We start from the raw sequence: 16,863 nt of genomic DNA, 5'->3' as shown, positions 1-16,863 counted from the left end.
GTCTCTTTTAAAGACATAATGTAACATTTCTGCATTATAATGTCTATAAACGCTAGACCAATGTTATGTATTTTGTCAAGTTGTGTACTTACATTATCAAATGTTGCCAACAGGATTGGAGAAATCTGTCATTTTATTCAGGTAAGGGTGCGTTTCCTCCTTTGCCTCTAGTTACTATAACTTCCAGGTAAACACGGGATAGTCAGATACATCAGAGAGTAAGCAAATGAAGTTGCTAAACATAACGTGAATAAAACTTTCATATTACCTTTTTCATAAACAATGCTTGAGTCTTGTCAAATAGATTTAAATCAGCAATGGTGGTTGTTTTAACAATGGATACATATTTTGTTTTTGTTTTGATGGGAGAGACCCTTAGCGGCAGAAAGTACATACTGTACAATTAAGAACTCAAGAGGAGCACCTCCCTCTGATATGACAGTGGACACGGATATAGGCTGCCTGTCCAAGTTCAGACTTTATAAATGAAGACAGAAGAGTAAAATAGAAGTGAATATCTGCAGGGATAAGCAGCAGATACAAGCCTATGCCTGTGATTTAAGTGTATTGCATCTCTCCACTGAAGTGCCCCTGCTAGCAGGAGTACCTCATCATCTCAGAGTGCAAGTTACAATAAGGCCACACACAGTGTGTGAACTGTGACTCACTCACCTCATCCAGCACGCCAACTACAACTCAACCCCATCTGTAACTTCTGCTCTTTCAGACATGTCAATTACATATTGAAGTCAGATAAATTTTTAGAATGTTAAATTACTTTTTTAAGTCTTTCAAGCCAAAACCCACACAGATGATGACTGTTTCCCGCTATCTGTAGATGCTGTTGAAGGCAAACTACTCATACATGCCAATGGGCTTGTCCAATATCCAAAAAAAAAATAAATAAATGACTCCACTTTTATAAACTTGTAATTTTCCTGAGTCATCACAGTAATGGAGTACACACTAATTGTGTAAAGGAATCTTCTTTTTAATCTGAGCCACAAAAAGCAAATAAGGCGAAAGCCCAAAGACCGCTAAAAGTGGCACAATACAAACAGTCAAATTAGCTTGAAACATAAAACGTCACACACAGCACCACGTATGCATTTTTACATACACACCATCACTTCTGTGGCATCACTTTATTTACCCTCCATAACAGCAGGGGTGAATTTATTTGGAGAAGGTGGAACCATAATATAGGGATACGGAAAAATTGCAGTTCAGAAAACAATGTCTGCAGTAAAAGAGCCGCAAAAGGTGTCCGGGGGTATGTGAGAAGCTGTTTGATTGGTCATAAAGGTGCAGCTATATCACAAGCTCAGTGAACCGAGACTTTAAACAATCAATTTAGAAAGAGTTTGCCACAAAATGTCAAAGCAAAGATTGAAACAAAAGCCAAGAGGAAGTTCTTTTTTCAACAAGATGGCAAAACAATAGTGAACGCCTTCAGAATGTCTCATACTTGGAGCTGCTGCAATATAAACTGAAATATTTGGGCTAAAATATATGCAATATGTGGTTCTTTTACTGCAAATGTGTACTTTCTTCTATAAAAACTTGATATGAGCATCTTTGGCTCCTCCGCATCCTGGTTTTCATTTGGTGAAAATGCTAACAGCAGCGTTTAGGACATTTGGTTGACACACAAGAAGAGTCACTACAAACTCAACATACCACAACTCAGTATCGTACAAAACAACAAATGGACTACTGATTTGTTCTAATACTAAGAATATATTGTTGATATTGTTGTCAGACTAAAACCGCGTTTCCACCGCAGAAACGTTCCCCAGGGACTAGGAACCTTTGGATGAACTCAGTGCGTTTCCACCACAGGGATCAGGCTCTAAATAAAGTTCTGCAGACATTATTTTCCAAAAGTACAGGAACTTCGAGGGTCAGCCTTGCAGAGCTAAACATTTGTGATTTGTCAAGTCCTTGCAGCATTTTATTTTAGCCACTATTTTTAAAAAATCTGCAGCCACCAACCAGTTTTTGTTCATTGTGCTTTGACACATCAATATGGAGTTGGCATGGACCGACAACAATTGTATCATCGTGAGGAATAACAGCTGTCACTTTTTCATATCAGCTGACTAATTTCCCTAATGTCCATGGGTCTTAAGACCGTGGCAATGCAGACAACAACAAGCTGAACCTTTTAGTTCCTTGAAAAGTACTTCATGGGACTAAACATTCCAGTTACTTCGTGTGGAAACACAGCTTAGTGTAAACCAGTGCCACTGAAAACCAACATGCTCTCTGACACTGTTTAAACTGGCACTCCTCAGTAATACTGCTGACAGACACAAACCACAATAAACAGAAGGGGAAACAGAGGGGTCATCTTATTTCTACAGCAAAATAGTTGGTGGGTGAAGTGGCTTGAATCCCTGAAATGTAAAAGATGTTTGGCACTCTATTTTTAAAGAATCTCCATTATTTTTTTTTAATTTGACAGTAATAGACTCACCATCAGCCAAGCCTTGACACAGGAGGATGTAAAAGTCTGGCCAAATAATTTCCTTAAGTTAAGGGAGAAATCAAAGCAGCTATTCTGTCCAAGCATTGAAAGCCATATCTGATCTGGCATCTGCAATTGTAATGTCCTCCAATAATTGAATTGGCCGTAATCCTGAGAACCAAAATGAGTGGGGTTACACTCATTATCAGCAGGAAAATTTGAGACAGCTCTGGGTCACCAAGGCTGTTTTTAGTTCAACTCAATTCACATGTAGATTTGAATGATAATAAATGGTTCATCTCAGGAGACAGAGGTCTGCCAAGGTTTGATCACATACTGTGCAAACTAAACTTCCGTCCAACGCATATGCTGACCCCCTTGAGTCATTGTCGTAAGGGTTTATTTAACTGATTTGGAGTACTCGAGCGGAGCCTGTTTCTCCGGTGAGCCTGTTGTGTTTAGTTACATTGTGTATAGAGACGGGTCAGCTGTGTCTCCTCAGCGCACTGAGACCAAACACAGCCATCAGTGAGTAATGAAACTGTCCTTGTTAAATCTGCCATTTACCATTCTCATGTGGTTCTTTCTCATGTTGTTAGGTTTGGGCATTATAAAGAAAGATGACCACCACTTTATGACACATTCTTTCTCTCACTGTTTTCACTCATCTTTGACGAGGTAAATTTCAATAGATTTTGTTGCGTGTGTGTACAGACGCACAATATGCTGTATAATCTGAGTGGTCAATAGGAAATATGTTCTAAGTCCTCTTGTGGGAACTCCTTAGCTTGGAAATACTAAATCACAAAGCTATATTGTAATTTCTGCAGACTGTGTAAACAGGCCGCTATTGTCATCCAGATGTTGCAATCAAAGTATCTGTTCTCAGTGATAACACTGAAGTTTCTATCCGTTGCATCACTGAAAGCTTTGGATGAAAACTCAGAATCCAGTCTTTGAGCCTTTGCTGACTGACTGACCCTCCCTGATCTGCTCTTTGGTTTGACTCAGTTCAGTCCCAGTTTGGACCTGATGTGGCCTTTGGATCTCAGCGCCAGGCAGACTTTCACACATCTGCCTTAAATCACAACCAACTGCCAGCGGAGGCCCCATTTCTCAACCAAAGGTCATATTTTGTTGGAAACTGTTTTCCACATAGTTGTCTGATAACAGTAAAACTGAAAATTGCTAGATGTAACAGGACAGCAGGCAGGAAAAATGGGAAATTATGTGCGTCAATTGCATGCTATTATCCTTCTTAACGCGTTTCCTTTCACTAGTTGCCAAAAGACAAAATAAGACATTTCACTTCCCTACATCTCGTGGACAAGCCAAGGCAGGTATACGCAAAGGCTCAAAACCTTAAATGTAACCTTAAATGTGGGCATGTTGCTTAACAGACATTTATTGACCTCATCCTGATTTGATCGATTACCTCCGTTCACATATCACTGTATTTCATTGATAAAATGGCGCTTTATTTAACTTACCACGAACAACCGTGTTTCAGTGACGGACAGACCTCTCTGCAGTTTATCTTCCACACAAGTTCTTCGCAGTGTCTTATTGTCTTTAGTCCATTGCCAGCTATCACCCGCTGCTGTTTTGCTGCTGTGCTGTGTGTTGATGTGTGGGTGTGTGGGTGCTCTCAGGTCTTTTTTAAACACATTCCAATCTGAATACACTGAGGGCTGCCTGATGCAAGATCCGTATTCAGAGAGTGCACCATTTTTCCAACAGGCCAAGGGGAGTATCAATGAGAGAAGAACTGAACTATCATTCACTTTTTTGCGCTGAACCACAGTCAGGAAGTATTTAAGCTAGAGCTGCACCATGTAGTAAAAACTACAGATACTATGATTGATTGATATGTTGATATGATTCACGATTAGTGGGAATTATCGTTTTTGCATCAAAAAAAACATTTCACAAAAAAAATGTTTTAATTGTGATGATATGACATTTGTTGGGGTCTGTACCAAACCAACATGTTTTCTTAAATCTGGAGAACAACATTTATAGGCTAGGGCATCTCTGCAGCACTACAGTGCTTCATTATGACGCTGTTTTGTCACACATTTGACTTTTTTCAAAAAATTGCAGCTTCTTGCGATTTGTATATTGAATTTAACCATATTGCGATTTCGATAATATGGCGATTAATCATGTAACCCTAATTTCAGCAATCAGGAACAGTTCTCAGTGACTGTACTAAACCCTTCCTCTATTTAGTAGTAAAGCAGAATATAGCTGCGCATAAGCTGTGTGTAACTTTCTTTTGCCACTGCTAATCTCTTTACTTCTTCCTCTGTACCTTAAAAATGGCCTCAGGAAGGAATATAATGTACAGTTACCATAGCAACAAAACTATGACTCATGTACCTTCGACTGAAAACACTATTCACTAAGTTAACAGATGTTTGTACGCTATCATTCCTGCGTCTTCCTGTCTGTCTTTTGTATCTATGAAATCACCACAGCAAGTGCGTGCATGGTTAATTTATGGATTCCCATCCATCAATTAAAATGTGAGTGGCTCTGGAAACAGGAAATACAGTCACAACTGCAGAGGTTGGAATGCTTTGCCAGTAACTAAAGTCTAATTATAGTGTCAAGCAGCAATTTACTAACAGTCCAGCAATTAAGTCACAAAAGAGAGAAAATTATTTAAAAGTTTTAGCTTTGTTTTTTTTGTTTTTATAGTTTGGGAGTACAGTTTTAAAAGAGATAAAACAGATGATTGCTATAAAGCTACCATCAGTCTGCATCACTTTATATAGGACCATTCTGCAGAGCTGTAAAGTTTAATTCAGTTTAATCGAAAAAACTATCTACAAACATAAGTCACATGGAGATGTAATATTGTTTAAAATACTGAAAATGAAGCTTCTTATGTGTAAAATTTCTAAATGATTTATTTAATAAAATTGATACAAAATTCAAAATGGTAAGATGAATGGATGACATTTTTCACAAGCTAAGTTTAAATATATTTTCTATAGCACCACAACCAACCGTCCCATTATTTGAGTACACAATATGTTATTGTGGACATAATAGTGAGGTGGTTTAGGAAAGAAGGAAAGAGGGGGAAGAAAAGTAAAAAAAGGTTAAAAAACACTTGTACTAGTTTTAATTATCATCATTGTAAAGACAACAGTATTGGTGTATGTCGTATAAATCCCCATATTTTACTGTGACTTTCATTTTGAGTTTGAGGGTTTAAATTCAGCACAAAGCTATACTTCAACCTGGTGAGCAGTTTTGCACGAATGACCACAGCAACGTAATGAGCAGCATGTCAAAGCCCATTGGTGGCTTTCAGATAAAGTCACCTGCACCTCCCTTCCTCTGTGAATGAGAGCTAGCCCGGGTGGATCGGGTTACTAGAAGGGCTATGTGACTTTTACCATATGAATGAAGCCACTGCCATTTTTTTTTTCAGAGGGAGGTAGATTGTTCGTGGTCTGCAGACTGGATTGTGTGCCACCCCAGGCTGATTGTCAGTCATCCCAGACGGGGCTCATTAAACTGACTCCATTAGAGCTAATGAGTTGTAGGTCAGTGGTTGTGGGTGGCCTCTCCATTCAGAGCTAACAGACCACATAACTGACTGGCTTGCTGATTCAGTTAAGTCACACCAACAAAGGAAGAACTGTTGTATCTGCCTTCACTCCATATCTGCATCTACAGGAGCCTCAAACAAGACATTTTAATATAATTCAGTCTCTCAAATAACTTGGAATATTTAAAAAAAATACACTAAAGCTGATAGTTTGTGTCTAGGCTCTGACTTTGCACAAAACAGAGATTGGGAAGTGACAATAACAAACTACCCCGCAGGAAAACTTGGACTCTACAGGTGGATGCTGGTGCAAAGTTGTAATTCTATATGAGTAACAGCAGCAGTGTTACAGCAGAGTTTGCATATAAGCGGTGCAGCAGCAGCGGTGCACAGTAGCAGAGTAAAAGAGTGACGGTGAAAAATAAGACCACAATAATTAAATGATTCAATTATTCATTCATCATTTAGTCCACAAAATAACAAAAAAGAAAGAGAGAGAAAAACAGATTACAATTTCCCAGACTGCAAGATGTTTTCATATTATTTGTTATGTCAAACCACCAGTTGAAAATCCAAATATAGTCAGTTTACTATCATAGTAAGCAAATATTTACATGTTAGAGGCTGGAACCAGTACTGTGTTTGCTAAATGTTTGTCAATTTAGCTTGAAAAATTGTTGCTGATTAATTTTCAATCCATCAACTAGACAACAATATAAGCGCTCCAGCTTATTAAGTGTGAATATGATTGAATATAACACTGAAACATGAATATTAAAGCTCTAAGTATTAACAATTGACCAACAATATTAGTTTAAGCTGCTTTTTCTTTCCAAATGCTATTAAAAACAAACTAAATGCACCTGGAAACTGAAATTGCAATGTGGCAAAAGAAGAACTATAAAAACATTCAAAAATGGCTTAAGTTAATAATACAAACAAATAAACAGCATACATAATTAAAATACTTGCAACCAACAACAAGAAATGAATTCACAATGGGTAAACACTGCATTTAGCTAAGAGCAGTAGCTAAGTGACAAGCAGATATTAGCCCGCCAGCTAACCACAAACAGCACTCATACACCAACTGAAGAAAGCCAAAACATCACCATAAGCATGTTAGCAGGAGCAGCAGTGAGTTACTTTACAGTAGCTTGATGAAGCCATCCTCATATCATAAAGAGTCTGTTGGCCGGTGAACTTGTTACACTGGTAGCGTCCGCTAACTACTTTCTTAATTAGTAAAACAAGTGAGCAGTTTAAATAAGCCGCCTTAACTGGAAAAAAAGGGTACGTTTGATTTAAAGTTGTAGAGCTGCTGGAAGACCGTAAATATGATTGTTTTCTTTTATGAGATCCTCAACACAGAAACACCTGACTGCATAATGAGACGTCCTGATTTCCTTCTGTCACTTTAGTTTGGCACATGGTTCGAAAGACTACCTTACCCATGAGTCTCAGCCGCGGTTGCTATGGAGATGAAGCCAATCAGAGGCATTCTGTCCTCACAAATGGTAACAGACCATTGACAGTATATATAACCAGTGATGGAAGTATTAGATAGATTAGATTGGAAGAAATTGGTAATAATAGTGATACATTATTAAAAAAAAATACTCAATTACAAGTAGAGGTGATGCATTAAAAAAAGTGTAGTAAAAGTGTAAAAGTAATGGGCCCTTTCAGTGTTATATCATCATATCCTTTTGTCTTTAGCACTAACAACCAGTAACTAATAGCTGTCAAATACAAGTACAATATTTATCAGTTATAAAGTACCATGATGTGAAAATAGGCTACTGAAGTGAAGTACAAATACCTATATAATACCTAATAGAATGGTAATTGAGTGCAGTAGCTACTTGAGTAAATGTACTTAGTTACATTCCATCACTTGTAACTGTGTTGCTGCATTGATCCAACACTGACTCAGAAACTGAGAGAGAATTGGTTTCTAATTGCCTGTGGCTTCTGGCACTTAATTAAAAGTTGACAAATGAACGATCTCACCTTAAGGTCCATTTAGTAGCTGTTCTGGAGCTTTTGACCACATCACACAAATATTCATCAGCAGAGGTAGTTTGCTCAGTTGTCGAGGAATTGTAGATGTTCAAATGTTACCTAAGCACTTCTCAAAGTTATTAAGTTAGTTATAAAATTTAGACAATTATATAAAATCTATTGTTCTATCAATACAACTTTAATAACTTTAACTTTAATTAACTGCAGAAGAAGAAAGTATGACAACAGGCGCACAGTATAATTAAGTAACCCTAAACAAACATTGAATGCTATATACATTATGTGCACACTATATGACATTTTTAAATAATAGGTCCATAGGTGAGGATATAGGTTGTTATAGATAACAAAATGGAAAAAACTGCACTTAAAGGAATGAATTAGGTGTTGGGTATAAGGTGTCTTGTGTTTACATGACATAGTTACTGCACTTGTAGCAACAAATACAAAACTATAGACTTTTTTTCTGTACTTCTCAACTGTGGTCCCAAATAAACAGAGAGAGCACAATGGCAGAACAGCATGAATTGGAGCAGCGTTTTAACAAGATTTTAGAAATATTCCACAAGGATCTTATTCATTCTAATTCAAAAACATTTCTTGGAGTGTTATCATTGGCACATTGTGCTGCAAACGTCCTGCTCAACATCATCCCAGCGGTGTTTCTTACTGGGTAAGATCTGGGAAGTGAACAGCTTTTTTTCAGGAAGCTTGAGTCAAAACTAACATGACATCACACATTGTCCTGCTGAAAAGGGCCAAGAAACAGCACTTCATTTACTGTTGCACCGTAATCTGACCAAGCAACATTTTTCCACTCTCCAGTCATGCTGCAGCCCATCTGCTTCAAGGCTCAATGAGTAGTGCGATGTAAGATGCCCCAGTGCACACTAATGTTGTACAGCACTGTTATGTGCATATTTGTAGCCCACCTAGTAGCTTGAATGAATGTTGTCATTCACCTCTGACCAGACTGCTGGCTGCATGTTTCTTAACCACTCAACAGCTGTTGAAGGCCAAAATCTGATCCTGAAAATAAGCTTTTTTGCATGATATATAAAATAATAATGTTGTTGTTGAACAGATTGATAATAATATGAAGAAAGCACAAATACTTCTATCTTGTCATTTTCTCCCATTGTGCTCTTTACACAGATATTATCTTTAATGACACAAGTTTGTATTTCTCTGCTGCTGTAATGCAGCTGATCTGTGACACATTCTCTGGTATTTCATAATAAATATCAATGTGTAGAAGGCACTCAAGAGGGTAGTGATTAAAAAAAAGGCTGTTTACTCATAGTAACACTTAAAAAACATGCTTATGCGTTTCAGCCATTCACTCTATGTTTTCTGACTTAATATCAGTGTTTGGTGGCTTAGCTGCTGGTATTAAAGAGCAGATCAATTAGCCTAAAGTTACTGAATTAGTTTGAGGCATTAATGCATCTGATCAGCTAGATCAAACACACATTCATTGCATCACTCTTGGTTGTAATTTGTGCAAAACTTACATACTTTCTGACACGATAGAACTTTATTTATCCCTAGGGACATTGTTGTGCAGCAATTGCAGCACAGTAGGAAAAGAGTGCAAATCTAAAACCTAAAATACAAGTTAGACGTATATCCAAAATACACAATGCCAAACATATAAACAGTTTAACGTATAAGTAAGGATCCTAAAAATATAAACTGAAATTTAACATCATGTTTCTTGCCCAGTCCTGTCCACTGTAACATTTAGTGAAACTGTAATTGTTGTAATTGCTGCCATCTGGGAAGAGGTACAGAAGCTTCCGCTGCCGTACCGCGAGACGAAAAGACAGCTTCTTCCCTCAGGCTGTGAGACTGCTACATTCTTCCTCAGCACTTCATTCATAGAAATTAGTATTTGTTTTATTTTTATGACTTATTAGTCCATTTTTATTTTGTTTTACAAGTAGCATACAATGAACTATATCTAAATTTCATTTTACAACCCTGTGTTTTAAATGACAATAAAATAACTTTGAATTGATCAACCTTGTGTGCAACAAATGAGGTGCGTTTACAACATTTTGTTCCTTCTTATACACCACTAGCCTTAAAATGTAAGTTTATACAAAAAGGTGAGAAGAGTTCTTTGCCTTTATGTGAATTACACAATGGATGGTGATACATACTAAGGCAATGAGTAGAGCTAATTTCCCCTTTGTTTTTGCTCAGTTTTCATGTGGACGGGTGTGTCGACATGCAAGCTCAGTTATGATTTTATTGGACATTTCCTCTGGAAGAGATTACCTAAAAGTCCTACTGATCTCACATCAACTCCATCTCCATGACTACTGAGAAAACTCTGAGGAAGACTGCGTCATATAATTGAAATCTCCAGTAAAAGCCAGCAAGTTGACCGTGAGTCGGAATAATGTTGTCAGACTATTTCCAAGGTCACTAATGAACCGTGTTAGTGCTTCTTGTTAATTATTTAGTTACACTTCATGACAGACACACTGTGACTGAGACGTATTTAAGAATATGGAGCACAAAAGCAGGGTGGCTCACTTGTTAAACAGCCTGTCCTGCGGTTGAGAGCTCACAGGTTTAAACCCCGTGACAGCCAGAGACCACTATTGTTAAGGTGCCATAAAGCAAGAGCATTTCCTGTGCCAGTGTAGATTCTTTACAGGAGTACACCGGTGCCATTTAGATTTACAGCCCATATACTTCTGTTTATATATATCTTACATTCCTTTCATTTTGCAAGCGTTCCATAACCCACTCACTGTTTCTGACTTCCTCAGCCATGCTTGAAAGTACTTGCAAAGGAAAGATGGTTTCTGGGATTATTCCTTTGCTTGTGAAGACTTTGTTTCTGTGGGTGTCAGGTGATTGACACTAAGTAAGGTGCAGCATAACGCGTAACTCTGCTGACACTTAACTCAAGCACAGTGACATGATGATAAAACAAAATGACAAGCAGGAATTAAGGCTTCTGGTTTAAAGGTGATGGATTATCTAACTCGAATGGTGGCTTCATCACTGCACAAAAATTAATCATGGTCCTATAGGAAATCAAGCCTGATGTAAGAAAAACGTTACGTGGTGTTGACACATTTCTGACTCTCTGTGTTTGTATGTGGCTTCAAAAACAAAATACCAAATTCCTAAATGATCTGGTTTTTGCTTGTTCCTAAATAATCTTTTAACTTTACGTGTCTCGCTATCTGTCTTTTAAAGGTACAGGAGTGTTTAAGTCTCAACAAACCTGTCTAAACTCATATATTAAGGAATGCTGACAGAGTTTACTACATTGGTATTAAACTAAACTACATGTTTCCACTCTAGATAATCTACATTATGCAGGTCTGCTTCTTTATTTCGGTATGTTTAGTATGTGAGGATCTGGTGAGCGGGAATAACATTAACTTTCTTTTCCCGTATCGATCTCCCAAAGAATGTGTTTACAGTGGGTTTATGAGCCGTTGTGAGACGCTTTCTCTGCTTGTCTCTCAACAGGGATACAAAGCGGAGGCCGAGGAGGGCAGAGCTGTGCTGGATGTGGGCCTCAGCTGGGCCTGATGGCAGGAGCCCAGAACACAGTGAGCTCTAATCACGTCCTCTAGAAGCCACAGAAGTGCTACAGTTCACGTGGAGACACTGAAAAGGTATTGAGATGGATGGATGGTAGCCTCTAAAAGAATTAAGTCAACCGATCAAACATAACATCAAACAATACTCCTCCTTAAAACATAACTGGACTGTGCTTGCTCACTACATAGGGCATCCTGAAATAAAATCAGTTTTAGTTCGACTTGCATATTAATAAATAGCTTTAATATTGTCATAAAATCAGATTTAGGTCTAAAATAAGTAAATTAATGCTGTGGGAATTCAAATCGTCATTGTTCAGTCTTTAAAATATAACATTTTACACAGTGATATGTTACTCCACAAGTAACACAGTAAGTTTTCTCTCAAGACCTTTTTCACTACAGATCTTTTTATTTTATTAAACCTGGAAGAGTGGAATCTCTTTTCCGAGTGAGACTTGGCTGAGACAGCACATCGGTTAGACAGGAAACGCACAGGTGTAACTAATAACATTAATTAAGGCTCTGTTCCATTTAGGTGTCCCACTAAGCCTTGTTAGTAAGCCTCACATATTTACTTTCCATATGTATATGATGCATGTCCTATGGAGTATTAGAAAAATGCTCCAGGTAGCAATTTCAGTGACATTCTTGGTCTCATGAGGGCCTTTAACTTGCTTTTACAGAAGAGAAGTTGTTCATTCAGGTTCAGGATCTTTTTCCCCTTTTCATCTGTCTTGTTTTAGCTCTTTTTCCACTGGATGACTGTTTTCCGCTTCCTGTGTGTCCTAAAGCAATCCAAACTGGCACATGCATGTACAAAAATAGAACACAGTCTTCTCTGCACTGGTCTTGCCTGAAATTTCTTTTGGTGTGAGGAGAGAATACTAACCTGAATTGGCCGGACCTCACAAGCGTTTGATGGTGTAATCATAGATCACATTATGTTCTTTTGTACTGTATGATTTTTCTTTTGATTTGTTGTGCCAACTGTTTTAATCCACAGGCATTCACCCTGACACCTGAGGCAAACAGAGAAAATAATAAACCTACCTGACAGAGCCTGCCAGCAGAGACATCACAGGTGTTAACATGCCTGTTAAATACAGTACACAGCCTGTCAATTTATGCAAGCCAGGAAAGACAGATGTTGTGTTGTGGTGTGTTGTGTTGTATGGAGTCACAGTGTGATGAATTGTATCAAACTGATGGGATGTCACAACAGTGTCTTCTTCGATTCCTGTGGGTAATGTGACACCTACTTCCATGAATAACTTACACATACAAGGTTTATTCATATTCGACTGTCCCAAAATGGGAATTCAGTTCTGTTTATTGAAAATTATACTAATGTCTTTCTGCTTATGCGTAAACAATTAATGGATTCCTTTTTCATGTCAATACAGTTGGAAGATTATATTAAACTGTGCTCTTTGTGCTCAACTCAAATTGTGGACAGGGCTCAACAAAAGGACTGCCTGCTTGCCTGGGGCAAATAAAATGCCAAATTGGGCAATTGGGAAAAGAAGCTAAGAAGGGAACCAAGAGTTTGGTTGGGTGGCGTTAGAGGATGTGGGCGAAACTCCAACTTTGTTGTAGTTTGAGAGCAAGGAAGATAAAATAAGGGTTGTTTTTCAAACTTAAAATTAGTTTTTGCTGCTAATAAATAAAACATTTTGTATGGAGGCAAGTAGAAACTGACTTTGGGCAAGTATATTTTTGACCCACCAAAAAACATTAATGTTGAACCCTGGTGAATATCAAGAAGCAAACTTCAGATGGATATTCAAGCTTCAATCAAATCATGGAAATGACTGTGCTCCCATTCAGATATCCATAAAATAAAACAATAGCATAAAAGCCTGAACAAATTTTTTGTTATTTACAGTTTATTGGTTGCACTGTCATAACCCCTGTGAAATAACAGAGAGAGAATAGCATTTACTGTGTGTGACACATTGTCTTAACCTGTCCAAATGCAGATACAAAAATACAGAACATCTCCGGACAAAAACCAGACATGATTCAAAGAGTTCTTCATCTTTCCTCTCTGTAGTAGGTTGAACATTTCACCGTTAACTATTAAACTAGGAATCAAACATTAAATCATTTCCTGTATCTCATTATCCTGCCTCTTATTTATGACTACTACCAGACTGTCACTCTTCACAAGGTAAAAAGGTAGAATCTGTGATCCAAATGATTGGACCTTGCACCATCTCTAACCTAAACATAATCATTTGATCTTTGGATCTTGTGTAGTTAATAAGGACACAGTCTTGTGGAATGTGGAAGCTGACCAAGAAATTCCTGTAAATCTCCTGTAAAACAATTAAGATGTAAAAACTGATACTGCTAAACCAATGAGGATTAACTCTCAAACCCTCAGTGTTAGGAAAGGTATGTTTGAGGTGCTGCTATGTGCACCAATTAGGTTAATCTCACTGTTCAACATGTTGTACCTTGAAACTAGGAAGGAAATATAGGGATATCCACACACTGGATTAAAGTTTCCAGAACTTCAATGAAATTTCAGGTTCTGAAGTATTTGGAGCTTTAAGCCAGTGTTCAAATACATTGTGATGCACCTGGCCTCAATATAGGACGAGATTTTCACACATCTACTGTACCTGTCTATACCTTGTGACCACAACAGAAATCCCCAAAAAGGATCCATGATTTTGTGTTGGAAAGTAGTAGGAACAGTGGTAGAAGATCTTGTCAAGTATACTGTGCATCTGCAGTAACACAAGTGTTTTCTGTACACCTTCAGGTTGTGTGCCCATGAGGTCGTCCATGCTGGTCCTGTTCCTCCTCTTCAGTGCCCAGGCTGTGGCCACCATCGGAGGAGCAGCACAGCAGCAGTGTCCAAGCAACAACCCCAGCTCCGTCCCCACAGTGGACCCCAAACTCTTCACCAAACGCCGCTACCTCTCACCCAGGGTGCTCTTCAGCGCTCAGCCCCCTGATGCAGAACCGGCAGGGTCACAGGGTGCCGGCAGAAGGACCCGCAGGCGAGCAGGGCAGGCTCAGCACCGTGGAGTTTACTCAGTGTGTGAGAGCATCAGCGTCTGGGTGGGCAACAAGACCAAAGCCACAGACATCTCAGGCAACGAGGTGACAGTGCTACCAGACGTGAACATCAACAATGTCAATAAGAAGCAGTACTTCTTTGAAACAACGTGTCACAGCGCCCGTTCAGGCAGCTCTGGCTGTTTGGGAATTGATGCGAGACACTGGAACTCCTACTGCACCAACTCGCACACTTTTGTACGAGCACTGACTTCATTTAAAAACCTGGTAGCGTGGAGGCTCATACGCATCAACGTAGCCTGTGTGTGTGTGCTGAGCCGCAAGTCATGGCGGCAGTGAATACTTTACACGCACGTCATACACACAGCATCGCGCGCTCAGTGAAATACAGTACAAACACAGACATACTCATCACCAAAGACTTCTCACCTTCTGCACAAAGTAAATTATTGGTATACATCAAAGTATCAGGACTGCATGTATATACACCAGGCCTGGGTCAAATAGTATCTGTAGCTGGTGTGTAGCTATTGATTTTACCTGCGTAGGAGAACCAAATATCAAGGGGTTGTTGCTGTGTCACTCTGTATCTGACTGTTTTAGCTGTGGTTTATAACAGGTTCAGCTTGCGGCTTGCAGCTGTGCAGCCTCACTGCTGACTGAGTCAATATGAGCATGGGTCCTGTATTTTTCAAACTTCTAAGAAGTGCACTTAGGGCCAGTCACACATACGCGAATGCAGGCGAGTGGCCATCGTCTAAACCCTGCTAAATGTGGGCAGTGCTGCAGTGGTTTGTAGTTTGTTTTAGGGATCAACCATACACACGTTACTTTTGGTTGACCTTCAACTTCCCCAATGTCGAACTCCACACAAAGCTTCGAACGGGAGGTGAATATTCCCTTAATACTGTAAACTTCAGGAGCAACACTTGTTTAGAGACAAGAAGTTACCTTGTCTATTTTTTTGTCCTTTTCAAAAATATATTTATACTTTACTCTGTTAAGTGTTATTCTGCAAAAATATATTGTGTTCTTAAAATTAAAATAAAATCATGTTACATCCTATCAAATGTTCAAATCAAGTGCAGATAGTAGGCTGTGTGAATTATATGTCACTTCAGCTTACAAATTATTTATCAGTGACCAATAATGTTTTGTACAATCAACTGTACAAATTTGTGCTCTCGCTTCTGTTTCTGTGCTGCAGTCATTTTTACACTTAATTTAAGAACATTTTTAAGTAAAAAAGACATTTTTCTCTTAAGTTAGACAGTAGGGTTAAAAGTGGAGGATTTTTTACATTGTCCCTGAAGGATCATGGTGGGACTTTGGTGTTCCCCCTGACAGGAACAGATAATACTATATGTAACGCACAATTTATTGCAAGGGAATGCAAAATGGTTTCAGAATAAAAATCGCCCCATGACTTCTCTGGAGCTCTGTAGATTTTTACCTTTATATTAAATACTGGCTCGGGTTCATCTGAACCACAGCTAAAATGTAACTTAACCAAAAGTATGATGATGAACCGCCCCACATGGCCACAGGTGATCCAATGCGGAAAATTGTAATTGAGAGGAAATTAGTTTCAGATGTCTGACTTGTGATTAACTGCCAAGGAAGAAAATTAAAAATAGCATTAGAGCCATATACAGTGTGTATTTTATTATTTAAAGTCTAGTTTCAGCCTCTGCAGCAGATTTAATTTGAGCCTCAGATCTGATGACCTTTAGTGACAATTACGTAACCACCATAGGACTCATTTTTAAACTGGAGCGTCTGAAGACAGGTGAAGACGTGATTTATTTCAAGACAGCATGGGTTTAAACCTGTTATAAACCTTAAACCGCTGCTAAGCTAGTGACAGAGCATTGGGGCCCCTCAGAGTTTTAGCACCACAACACAATCATGCTAATTATAGTATTTCTCTGCCACCCATTATATTGTCCTATACACAACACTCACTCTAAGTAGACTGATGCAACACACACATTTTTTAAAATACAATTTGACCCAGGTCTGATATAAGCAAACCCTTTTGTTGTTGTTGATATTGTTATTTATTAAACACTTCCAGAAATGCACTGTGTCTTTTATTATTTTTATTGTCTGGATGGTAAGCCTGTTGTTTCTCCAGCAAAGACTGAGCAACCCCCTTGACACGAAAATAAATTACATTTTTTGGCCCTGATGGAAAC

General features: G+C 38.5%; 1 protein-coding gene across 1 annotated transcript; it reads left to right on the top strand.

Moving 5' to 3' along the window:
* The first annotated feature begins 14,080 nt into the window (after positions 1–14,080).
* Positions 14,081–16,635, top strand: ngfb (nerve growth factor b (beta polypeptide)). Its single transcript, XM_035662287.1, has one exon. It carries the CDS (start codon positions 14,417–14,419, stop codon positions 15,002–15,004), a length of 588 nt encoding a protein of 195 aa, XP_035518180.1. The 5' UTR covers positions 14,081–14,416; the 3' UTR covers positions 15,005–16,635.
* Positions 16,636–16,863: the final 228 nt, after the last annotated feature.

The sequence above is a fragment of the Morone saxatilis genome, unplaced genomic scaffold (genome assembly GCF_004916995.1).
Source record: "Morone saxatilis isolate NCDOM2014 unplaced genomic scaffold, NCSU_SB_2.0 Contig18, whole genome shotgun sequence".
NCBI lineage: Eukaryota > Metazoa > Chordata > Actinopteri > Moronidae > Morone > Morone saxatilis.
This window is presented reverse-complemented; position numbering and strand designations above follow the sequence as displayed.

Coding starts and splice junctions, on each gene's coding strand:
- ngfb (XM_035662287.1), top strand. CDS start 14,417: ATGAGGTCGTCCATGCTGGTCCTGTTCCTCCTCTTCAGTGCCCAGGCT.